This window comes from Malus sylvestris, chromosome 15 (assembly GCF_916048215.2).
Source record: "Malus sylvestris chromosome 15, drMalSylv7.2, whole genome shotgun sequence".
Taxonomy (NCBI): Eukaryota; Viridiplantae; Streptophyta; class Magnoliopsida; order Rosales; family Rosaceae; genus Malus; species Malus sylvestris.
This window is the reverse complement of record NC_062274.1, coordinates 45,295,747-45,306,940: the sequence shown is the minus strand read 5'-3', so window position 1 is coordinate 45,306,940 and position 11,194 is coordinate 45,295,747. Positions and strand designations below refer to the sequence as shown.

At 35.2% G+C, this 11,194-nt stretch overlaps 2 protein-coding genes and 1 long non-coding RNA gene across 4 annotated transcripts; 2 read left to right on the top strand and 1 right to left on the bottom strand.

The window, feature by feature from the left end:
- Positions 1-1,108: 1,108 nt before the first annotated feature.
- Positions 1,109-4,851, top strand: LOC126602126 (serine/threonine-protein kinase SAPK1-like). Of its 2 annotated transcripts, none has more exons than XM_050268953.1 (9): positions 1,109-1,538; positions 1,652-1,732; positions 3,057-3,158; positions 3,406-3,459; positions 3,585-3,677; positions 3,767-3,856; positions 3,945-4,049; positions 4,173-4,271; positions 4,384-4,851. In XM_050268953.1, the coding sequence occupies exons 1-9, from the start codon at positions 1,419-1,421 to the stop codon at positions 4,615-4,617; spliced, it is 978 nt and encodes a 325-aa protein (XP_050124910.1). In that variant the 5' UTR covers positions 1,109-1,418; the 3' UTR covers positions 4,618-4,851. The 2 variants fall into 2 exon arrangements, with proteins under 2 accessions (XP_050124910.1, XP_050124911.1); XM_050268954.1 differs by having other exon boundaries at positions 1,112-1,538; positions 1,658-1,732.
- A 1,862-nt stretch (positions 4,852-6,713) lies between these two features.
- Positions 6,714-9,665, top strand: LOC126602124 (serine/threonine-protein kinase SAPK2-like). Its single transcript, XM_050268951.1, has 9 exons — positions 6,714-7,068; positions 7,183-7,257; positions 7,913-8,014; positions 8,224-8,277; positions 8,383-8,475; positions 8,561-8,650; positions 8,730-8,834; positions 8,943-9,041; positions 9,263-9,665. Exons 1-9 carry the CDS (start codon positions 6,949-6,951, stop codon positions 9,542-9,544), a joined length of 1,020 nt encoding a protein of 339 aa, XP_050124908.1. The 5' UTR covers positions 6,714-6,948; the 3' UTR covers positions 9,545-9,665.
- Positions 9,644-10,528, bottom strand: LOC126602130 (uncharacterized). The gene is made up of 2 exons (XR_007615989.1): positions 10,165-10,528; positions 9,644-9,820 (listed from the first exon to the last, which is right to left on the bottom strand). It is a non-coding gene; the product is annotated as an uncharacterized LOC126602130 (long non-coding RNA).
- Positions 10,529-11,194: the final 666 nt, after the last annotated feature.

The window sequence follows — 11,194 nt, the reverse complement described above, 5'->3', positions numbered from 1 at the left end:
GTATTCGATTAAATGATCATATAAGGAAAGGGTTTTTTTTTTTTTTTTTTTAAGATTATATCTTCATATTTTTAAGAATTTTAATTTATTATGATATTCCTAATTATAGATTTATTAGCAAAAGTTATCTTTTATAATGAAAGAAATTAATATATATATATATATATATATATTAAAAAAGAAAAATATAATGTAGCTCGAATAGACCCAGAATGGCTACACCTCACATGCCCAATCGGGAGTCAAACCCGTACATAATTAAATTGAAGTACCAGTACTTAACAACTTCGCTAAGACAACATTATGAATTATGTTCACAATTTTTTCTGTATGTAGTATCTTATAAAGGTTACAAAAATATAGGGCCCTTAAAAATTAGGGACCATGTGCGGTCGCACGCCCCTTACTCCTTAGGGCTGACCCACAAAAATAGATGAATAATAAACACAGACCTCGTTTAATTTCATCTGATATTTTATGTTTAATTTATTTAATTTAACAATCATAAATACAAATGAGGATGTGAAAAGTTAAGAAGTGTGAAAATAAATACACTAAAAAAATGAGTTTTGCATGGGAAATGGCACATGTCGGCATGCTGGATATCTAAAAGAGGGGCAACCAGGACATTTCGGGGCGTTTGTTGCGCTAGCCTATCTCGGATTGGACTAGCTTCAAGGACTAAGTTGGACTGGCTTAGACTAGACTAAGCTGGACTAACTTAGTGAAGCGTTTGGTGCAGTGTTGGACTAAGAAGCTGGATAATAACAAATTCTAATATTATATTATTTAATATATAAATTATTAATATTTTATTATGATTTAGGTGACCGGAGATGACGAGGAGTCTATCGAGAGTGGTTGTTGAGCATGACGAGGACGAGAGAGGATAGTCTTAGCTAGTCCCATGGTTATTGGGGGGTCTCGCTAAGACCACTTAGTGAAGGGTTTTGTCCATGCTAGTCCCCTTTAGTCTCATTAATGTTAGTCCCAGCATGGAACAAACACAGTATTGGACTAACAGCTAGTCCAGTCCAGTCTAGTCCTACTTAATGAGGGCAAACAAACGCCCTCCAAGTTAGCCACGGTTGATTAAACCAGTCCAAAATATGCAGGGAGGAAGGGCTTTGGGTTTGGGACATGTAACTGGAAGAGTTACCAGCACCTTCTCACGCATGGGGCAGAGAGAGAGAGCAGGAGACAATTGATCGAAAAGTCCAAAACATCTTTACTTAATTCCCACTCGACTGCCGCGGCATAAACTGTGTGGCCACTAATCCCTTGTCTTCTCCCTTAAAATACTTTTTTAATGATTATACTCACTCTCCCACCAACCATCTTTCCAACTTGTTTTCTCTCCCAAACCCTCTTAAAATAATTAAACAAAAAATTAATTGGCAATTTCCGTTTTGTATGACATGGAGAGGTATGAGATTTTGAAGGATATTGGGTCTGGAAATTTTGGGGTGGCCAGGCTGGTCAGAGATAGGATCACCGGAGAACTCTATGCTGTTAAGTTCATTGAGAGAGGCAACAAGGTCTATCCTTTTTCTTTTAAATCATTATTTTTTTTTCCTTCTGATTTATCGAATTTTTTTGAATTTTTCTGGGTACTGGGTTTTGAGTTTTAATCCATTTCATTGGCTTGGAGATGAAGATAGGTGAACATGTTCAGAGGGAAATTATGAACCACAGAGCACTGAAGCATCCCAATATTGTTCTCTTCAAAGAGGTCTGTCATCATAAGTTTTTGTAAATATACATAAATATCCAATTTTCTTTGTTTAATAAATAGAATAAAGTGTTTTGGTGGATGCATGGTTTTTACTCTGATTTTGTTTTGTTTTCATTTGAGAATGAATTTGCTGTGTAAACATATAGCATGTCTTTCTACTTAAATATACTAAAATCCCGCCTTTAGGGTTTGTTTATAGACGAGAGACTTCCAAATTCCAATGCATTTAGGCAAAATGAAGAAGAAATGGATCACAAAAAGTTAGTTCGAAGGAATTGGAAAATGCTCCACATGGGCATTACAGAAGCATGTGATAGGGATTTGTAAATGACTTCTTCCAAGTACTCATTTGCAAATCCTTCTGTCTTACCTTTTGTAATGCTCATGTGGTGCATTTCTAACCCCTCATATCAAACTTTATGTGACTCATCTATTCATCACTATGCCTAAATCATTTTGATTTTGGAAAGTTCCTCACCCAAACATACCCTTAGTGTTCTTCGATTGATAGGATTTGAAGGTTGTTGAAAGTTGAAGGTAAAGCCAAAACTAACCAGACAATGGTAAGTTTAACCACTGGATTGAAAGTCTCATCAAAGTCCAAACCTTCTTCTGTAAGTACCTTTTGCAACGGAGCGTGCCTTGTGCCTTGTGATGAACTCTGCCCGAAAAGCCTTGGGGTTACTCATCCCATTGCTCAGGACCGACTGTTTCACGTTCCTCCACAGAGGCAGAGTACAAAGCTTTAGCTTGGATTCGAAAGTTACGATGTGACTGGCATGATAGACCACCAATCCTTTGGTGTGATAATATGTCCGCTATTGCCTTAGCCCATAACCCTGTGTTTCAATGTGACAATAAATCCGTGGAAGAGGTTGTTCATTTCAATGGAGAGCAGAGAGAGATCTTGCAGTTTATCATTTTCTAGCTCTGATCAACTTGCACAGAACAGGGCAAAGGGCTTGCATTCTCCTCAATTTCTTTATCTTAGAAACAATATCATGCTCCAGATACCGAGCGTAAGCTTGAGGGAGGATAATGGATAGTAAGGTGCCACACCAGCTTTTGATTCGTGCGTGAGGGCTTCCGTAACATGAGAGTCCTTTAACAATCAGTTTTAGTTATTTAGTTAATGACAGCTCATTAACGGAGGTGTATATTTTGTGTCTGAAACATATTGGACGATCACAACTCATTCTGTTTTCTCAATAAGAAAGTACATTCACTTGCAATTCTCTCAATTCTTGAAGCTTCAGTAATGGTGGTGATCTTTTGAATCAGCAATGGCCTACCTAAGAGTTTTAGGGTCTTTTTCTTGCAGGTCCTGCTGACGCCATCTCATTTAGCCATAGTAATGGAGTATGCTGCCGGGGGAGAACTTTATTCGAGAATATGCAAGGCTGGAAAATTTAGTGAGGACGAGGTAAAGTAATTAACTAATTACCGAGTGGGTGACAATTTCATGCAAAATATTTGTAGTTTGGAACTTGGGATCTTCAGAATGTCCCCTGAAAATGCAAAACATCTAGATTTTCTTTTACTTAAAAGTGGGAAAACGAGGTCCGTTATCTTTTTTTTTTAAATTTCCTGAAGCATTTACTTAAACGATCAGTTATAATCGAAATAAAATTTACATCTTATTCAATTTTTTTGTTGTTGTTTTGCATCAGGCGAGGTATTTCTACCAACAATTGATATCAGGAGTTAGTTACTGTCATTCAATGGTATCTAAATCGGAATTCTTCTGTTAATATGTTATACTGCTGTTTCTTTCTCGTACGATATTTGCTAGTGTTCGTGTTCTTTGGTAGTGTTTGATTGTAGTAAGGAAATAATTCATTTCTGGCAGCAAATCTGTCATAGAGACCTTAAGCTTGAAAATACACTCTTAGATGGCAGCACAGCACCCCGAGTAAAAATATGTGATTTTGGACACTCAAAGGTATTCCACAAACCCTAGAGTACGGATCCACAAGAGGGATTCGGTTTAGTGAGACTTAGAGTAATTTATTCTTTCACCATGTTTTATAGTCAGCATTGCATTCTCGGCCAAAATCTGCTGTAGGAACCCCAGCTTATATCGCACCTGAGGTCCTTTCGACAAAACAATATGATGGAAAGGTAAGTCCATTTCAAGTGCCATTTCATTGACACTGGAGCTTGTAATTACGTTAAGTAAGTTTTTTATCTAACCTTATAGAAATTATAGATTGCAGATGTTTGGTCTTCTGGAGTTGCCTTATATGTGATGTTAGTTGGAGCATACCCCTTCGAAGATCCTAAAGACCCTATAAACATCAAAAAAATTATTGGGGTTAGTTGCACTACGACCTTTTTCACCATTGAAATGTAACTGAAATTAAACATTGCATATATCACAACTGGCTAATTCTTTTCTGAGTTGTAGTTAATATACTACATGTATGTCTTATGGCAGCGAATCCTTACTGTACGCTACTCAATTCCAGATACTGTCCGAGTTTCCAAGGAATGTAAAGATCTCTTATCTAAAATATTCGTGGCAAACCCCGAAAAGGTAATGTAGCTCTTACTTCGGTGCTGAAACTACTAGATAACGATTTGGTTATAGTTGAAATTTTAAGTTCACTTTAGCATTCTCATCGTGGTCACTACTTATCATTTTGCAGCGAATAACAGTTCCGGAAATTAAAAGCCACCCGTGGTTCTTAAAGAACTTAGCTGTGGAAATGATGGAAGAAGGAAGCTGGCAGTGCTACGATGTAAATACTCCAGCCCAGAGCATAGACGAAGTTCTAACAATAATACAAGAGGCAAAAAAATCGTTAGAGGTCCCGAATACTGCTGATAGGCCTCGTCCTCGAAGCAGTGGCAGCAGCAGGAGCAGGAGCATGAATCTTTGACGATTTGCTTGCTGGTGTTGAAGATATTGAAACTTGGAAGTGGTGTTTTTGCATTCATAAATCTTACTTGTGAATTTGGGCCCTTAATGTATGTCGCATTTTGGGTTACTGCTAGTTTGTGCCCAGAAAATGATACTTCCAACCCAAGGTTTGGGGTAGACATATTTCTGACGGATTAGATTGGAACCAGACCAACACAAATTCCAATTTATGTCTAAATTATCTTCCACTTTATTCCTAAGTTAACATAAATTCCTTTTTTTCGAAAAAGTTGGAAATTTTCCGATTGGAATCAGCTGGAGTTGGAATTTTCCATCCAACTCATGCCCATAGTTTACGTTTAGCATGACTACTTATATAGAACAGATTTTTCATCTTGTGACGTTCTGCTTTAATAACACAATTAAAGTTTTTTGTTTTAATAACACAACTAAAGTCTTTCTCCGTGTTCGCCAAAAAAAAAAAAAAAAAAAAAAGTCTTTCTCCGCATAATATTATATTTTATTAGGTTAGGACGTCACACATTCATTCTACGCAAATCGTTTTCGTCACTAGTGAGTCCTGACTGTAATTTTATCTTTTGCTTCTTCTTAAAATCCTTAACCAAGAAGCAAATAAAAAGAGTCGTATTTTCAAACTGGGCCCATAATTCAATATCCAATAAGGGAAATCATCATCTCTTTCTTTTTCTCTTAATGCACTTTATTTTTTGGGAATTGTTATTAGTATTTCAAAATTTTCATTGTACACTCTTCATAAATGTATTTTTCTTTCGAATTATAGAAAGTTTAGAGTGTCAAATGAGATTTTTGAAGTGTTAATAACAATTCCTTATTTATTTTATTTTTTTATCGTTTGATTCTTTGTTGAATTATTTAATTTAACTTTTTGGCGAACTGGATTAAATAACAACCGGGCAAAGATGCCAAAGAAACAAAGAAGCCTACCCCGAGGCAAAAGCAAGCAGCAACAACTAAGGAAAAGCAGTACAAAGAGGTAAAGACGACATCGCACCAAATGCTAAAAATGTCACTCCTCATATTGCCAGGAAGAAATTAATGGAGATAAGGGAGACCATCATTACACAGAACACGAACAAGGGAGGATGGGGGTCTGTTGACCCAAATATTATCACATACCTCCCTACTGCTGCGGATCTTCTAGCGTATTTAATTTAAATTTTAACAAAACGAAAAAAGCAAAGGTAAGGAAAATGGGACCAGGAAACTAATCCTACACTTGAAAAACCATCATTTTATATACTTTTTATCCTTCAATAAAGAAATATCCAAAATCACTTTTTTTTAGTACATTGATATTTTTATACTAAGGAGATGGAGAGTTCGACTAAGCCATACAATGAGCAACCTAATTTAGTATTGAATTCGCCGTTCACGAAATTCGGACCTAAAACCTCTCACTTCCAAGTGAAAGAGGAATATCACCATACTATAATATTGAATGATCCTCACTTTAATATTTCATAAAGATAATTGGAATTTGAGTGTAACATGTGGATACATTGCCCTTGCCTAACTCATATGCAAACTCATTTATTTTGACGTGATTGTTGTCTTGTGGATGATTGAATTAATACATAAATATTAATTAACGTAATTATCTAAATTACATATTAGTAAAACTTCTGTTATCAGCACAAAAAAAAACAATGAAATTATAATTATAACCTTTAATACATAATTAAAAAAATGTTGGAAAAGAAAAAAAATATGGTCATTAAAGTAATTCCGTACAAACAAATTATTGTTTATTTTTTCTTTTCTAAACCTCACAACCATGTCATCTTATTATTACCCTTTATACTCACTCTCTCTCATTCTCTCCTTAACTACCAACCCCTTTTTTTTTCCGGATGCTTGCCAATCCCGTTAAAAACAAATAACTCCTCCCTTAAAAATATTAACAACAATATTTAAGAAACATAAAAATAAAAATTATGTTCCTCACACATAGAACGTGTGGCCTTTACTAATTTTTTTTTTTTATATGTATAACGCATCTCTTGATTTATAAATACGATCTAAAATATTATCTAGCATTACTCTTTGCAAAGCATACAGTCAAACAGTGTGTGGTGGCCTCTCAATCCCATGGCTTGTCAAGACATATGAATGATAAGTGTCACACCAACCCATTTTTCCAGTTGTCCCCCAAAACCCTCTAAAATCTTTGTCAGTGCCCGACCCCCCCTCCAACCTCTTTTCAATTTAGTCCAAGTTGATGTCTCATGATCTGGTTTGTCAAGTCTGTCAAATTACAACAAGAAGAAGAGTGCAAATTTAGGGTTTAGGAATTCATTGGTGTAATAGTATGGAGAGGTATGAGATTGTTAAAGATATTGGGTCTGGGAATTTTGGGGTGGCAAGGCTGGTCAGAGACAAGCTCACCAGAGAACTCTATGCTGTCAAGTTCATTGAGAGAGGACACAAGGTTCTCTTCTTCAACTCCTATATTTTCCCTTTTTCTGCCTTCTCTTTTTTTTCTTCTCATCCTTTTAATTTTATATTGCCTTTATTAAACTATTTAATTTCTTTGGTGATGCAGATAGATGAACACGTTCAAAGGGAAATCTTGAACCACAGATCACTCAAGCATCCGAATATCGTTCGATTCAAAGAGGTCAGTGGTCAAAAACTACATTCATTTTTAATTTTAAGAGAGTGAATTTGGCAAGTTCTGTTTCAATTTTGTATAAGTATCTGCTGGGGTTGGGTGGCTGAACACTGGACATGCTAAATTTGGTCTTTAATGTGCTTAACCTTGTATGGATGATCAGATGTGATGTTTTTATTTATTAAAACGTGGTATTTATACTCTCAAATGCACCAAGGGGATGGGGGATTGTTAGAACTTCGAACCAGGGATGCAGTGGGACTAAGAGAAATGCCTACCCACCGGGACAATCCACCACTTGCAGAATTAAAATACCTCTGCTAAAAATGAGCATTACTTTCTGCATTTTATTTTTACTGGGAAGTGGAAATAGGGCTCGTTTGGATGTGTTTTTAAAAGGACTAAAAGCGTTTTTTGTGAAAATATTTTTGGAAACAATCCTTAGTAAAAATGTTAGGGAAAAGCGCTTAAAGTGCTTTATGGAAGAAGCACATAACTGGTGCTTTTTGTAGAAAGCACTTAAAGTGCTTTTGGAGCCTAAAAACATTTTCTCTAAAAGCGTTTCCGGTCATTTTAAAAGCACATCCAAACGAGCCCATAGTCTTTACAATGGCTTACTTGAGATAATTGACTTGGGAGTAGTGCGGTCTCTTTCTTGCAGGTCCTTCTGACACCAACTCATCTAGCCATAGTTATGGAGTACGCGGCTGGGGGAGAACTCTTCGGGAGAATATGCAATGCTGGCAGATTTAGTGAGGATGAGGTAAAGTAGTATTGAAGGCTGAGAATATTTCACTGGAAATGTATTTAACGTAGATTCTGAAATATGGGATCTCTGAGTGTCCCCTGAAATGGATGGATTTTTGTTGAGTTTCAGATAGGGAAAGTTAGGTCTGGAACATTTTTACATAAACAGTTCATAATATAACTAAACTTACAAAAAATTTCGATTTACTTATTGATTTGTATCAGGCAAGGTTTTTCTTCCAGCAGTTGATATCAGGAGTTAGTTACTGTCATTCAATGGTATGTAATGCGGCACTTGTCTGTTAACGTTCGTATACTGTTATTTCTTTCTCTTTTGATATTGGAAGTGTTGGTTGTAGTAAGGAAATAATTCGTTTGTCGCAGCAAATCTGTCATAGAGACCTTAAGCTTGAAAACACACTCTTAGACGGCAGTACAGCACCCCGTGTAAAAATATGTGATTTCGGATACTCAAAGGTAATCCACAAACCTTAGTATACAGATCTACATTAGGGATTTAAGTTAATTAGACTTTGATTAATTTGTTCACTTTGTTTTGTAGTCATTATTGCATTCTCAGCCTAAATCTACTGTAGGAACACCGGCTTATATAGCACCTGAAGTCCTATCTAAAAAACAATATGATGGAAAGGTAAGTCCACTTCTTGCGCCCTTGTGATCGACATTATAACTTGTTATAGCATCTTTCGATCTAATCTTAGAGATTACAGATTGCAGATGTTTGGTCTTGTGGAGTCACCTTATATGTGATGATAGTTGGAGCATATCCCTTTGAAGATCCCAAAGACCCTAGAAACTTTACAAAAACAATTGGGGTAAGTGTTTTTCGCCGATAAAATGGAACAGAAGTTAAACATCGTATATATCAAAACTTGCTAATTCGTTCTTGAGTTGTCATTAACACAATATGTGTCGTTTGGCAGCGGATTCTTAGTGTGCAGTACTCAGTTCCAGATAATGTCCTTGTTTCAATTGAATGTAGACATCTCTTATCTCATATCTTTGTAGCAAACCCTGAAGAGGTAACGTAGTTTTTATTTTGGTGCTGAAAGTACTACATGACTGTATTGATACTCTTGTAATCTATTTTGGTATACTGTTAGCGAGCATGAAGAGTTTCCTTGAATTTTGTTTTTCCTTCATATTATTGCAAATATCTGGTTCTTGTTGCACATTTCTGTTTGAAATTGATCTGTTCGGCTCAGCCTTCTCACTGAGGTCTCTGCTTAATATCTCTCTGCAGAGAATAACTATCCCAGAAATCAAAAGCCACCCTTGGTTTCTAAAGAACTTACCTATGGAAATGATGGAAGGAGGAAGTTGGCAGTGCAACGATGTAAATACTCCGTGGCAAAGCGTTGAAGAAGTTCTGTCCATAATACAAGAGGCAAGGAAGCCATTAAACGTCCCGAATGCCAGTAGGCATCTCATCGGAAGCAGCAGCATGGATGTTGATGATTTTGAAGCCTATGTTGAAGATTTTGAAACAAGTGGTGATTTTGTGTTGCCAAATATGAGTAATTAGAGTGTACATGCATTATCATACTTGTGAATTTGTGAGTATTGGGATCTTGTTAGACTTTTTGGGACCTTCTTGTGATATGGTCTGATACATGGCCCTTGATTTATGTATCATTTTGGGTTTACTGTTGTTGGCAGGTTCTCTCTCTCTTTTTTTTTTCTTTTTCTTTTAAAAAGCATCGTAACTTTTCATGCATGACATGTTCACTTATATGTAGCCATAATTGGGAAGGAGTCAAAATCCGAATTTTTATTGCAGTTGTTTACTAACTATCTAGAACTGGAGTAAGGGCTGGTTTGGTATTACTTTGCTTTGAAAAAAAATTGTTTCTTCTGTGCTGTGAGAATAAGTGGTTATGAAATAAAGCTATAGAGTGTTTGGTAAACTTTTTTGTAAAAATGTTTTTGAAAAAAAAAAGCAGTTTTATAATGTTTGTTAAATTTTATGTAAAACAGATGTGAAAAAAACCGGTTTTTCAAAGCTGGGTTTTGCAGCTTCTTGTTTTTGGTTTTTTTTTCACCTAAAACTATAAAAAAAAGCTGAAGCTGAATGTTTACCAAATACAAAAACGCTCCCAGCTTTTTTTCATACCAGCTTTTTTTTTAATCACCTCAATCCCAAACTGCACCTAAGAATGGTATTGATTCCAAATAAGTTGTTTACTAGTTTAATTATTTTATATGCTAATTGGTTAATGTTTGTTGAATTATAGCTAATGGACAAACTTGAAATTTCAGATATGATGTGAGGACACAACAGTTGAAAGTAATACAAGTTTGCAATTTTTCTTTCAAAGTATTTTTCTTTCAAAGTACAAACCACGAGTAATTGTGAAAATTAGCAGTTAGGTCTTGCATATAGGGATCAAATGGATCTTTCCACAGTTATATGTTCCATAAAACTTGTATTACTAAGTGAGATGTAATCATTGTAGCCGAACTCGAAACTTTGATGAGTTTTTATTCTCCCAAAATCAGAATACTACTAGAACTAGTTTTATGTGAGGATTTTTTTGTAGGAGTTTTCTCATAGTGTATAATCCTTGAAGATTAAAAGAAACTAATATCTCCTAGTTCTAATTACAATAAAGTATGCTACTTAGTAGTACGGTATAATGATATTCCTCTTCATTTGTAAGTGAGAAGTCTTATGTTCGATTATCACAAAAGGAGAATTTGAATTATATTATTGCTAGTTCATTGTGAGACTTAGTCCATGCCTCTATTCCAACAAAAAAGAGTAGATAATATCATTTGTTCAAAAAAAAAAAGAATAAAAAAAAAACAAGTACAATAAAGTCTAAATGGGAATGTATCTTATGAAGAGGAAAGCTTGGCTCCTTAAAATTGAAGAGGAGTTCCTCCTCAAAATACTTTGTGACCAATTCACAAACTTCGTGCTCATGATCGTAACCATTCATATTATAAATTACTCTGCAAAGATCATCTCTACAAAAAATCAATTTAAAAGCAAGGTCATTTAGTCAAGCAATTATAGAAAATAGATAGATGATTCATAACTATTTTTATTGTATTTGACCATCTGTTTTTATACTATTTGATAATTAAACGATATTTTATTTTATTATTTTTTGTAGAAATAAATTTTACAAAGTGATTTATAATAAGAACAATTTCGATTATAAGTACGAAA

Bases quoted from the DNA above. Each gene is read 5' to 3' on its own strand.
- LOC126602126 (XM_050268953.1), top strand. From the start codon at position 1,419: ATGGAGAGGTATGAGATTTTGAAGGATATTGGGTCTGGAAATTTTGGG. The intron at 3,159-3,405 runs GTAAAGTAATTA...GTTTTGCATCAG, and splicing joins GAAAATTTAGTGAGGACGAG to GCGAGGTATTTCTACCAACA. The intron at 3,460-3,584 runs GTATCTAAATCG...CATTTCTGGCAG, and splicing joins TTAGTTACTGTCATTCAATG to CAAATCTGTCATAGAGACCT.
- LOC126602124 (XM_050268951.1), top strand. From the start codon at position 6,949: ATGGAGAGGTATGAGATTGTTAAAGATATTGGGTCTGGGAATTTTGGG. The intron at 7,258-7,912 runs GTCAGTGGTCAA...TCTTTCTTGCAG, and splicing joins ATATCGTTCGATTCAAAGAG to GTCCTTCTGACACCAACTCA. The intron at 8,651-8,729 runs GTAAGTCCACTT...TAGAGATTACAG, and splicing joins AAAAACAATATGATGGAAAG to ATTGCAGATGTTTGGTCTTG.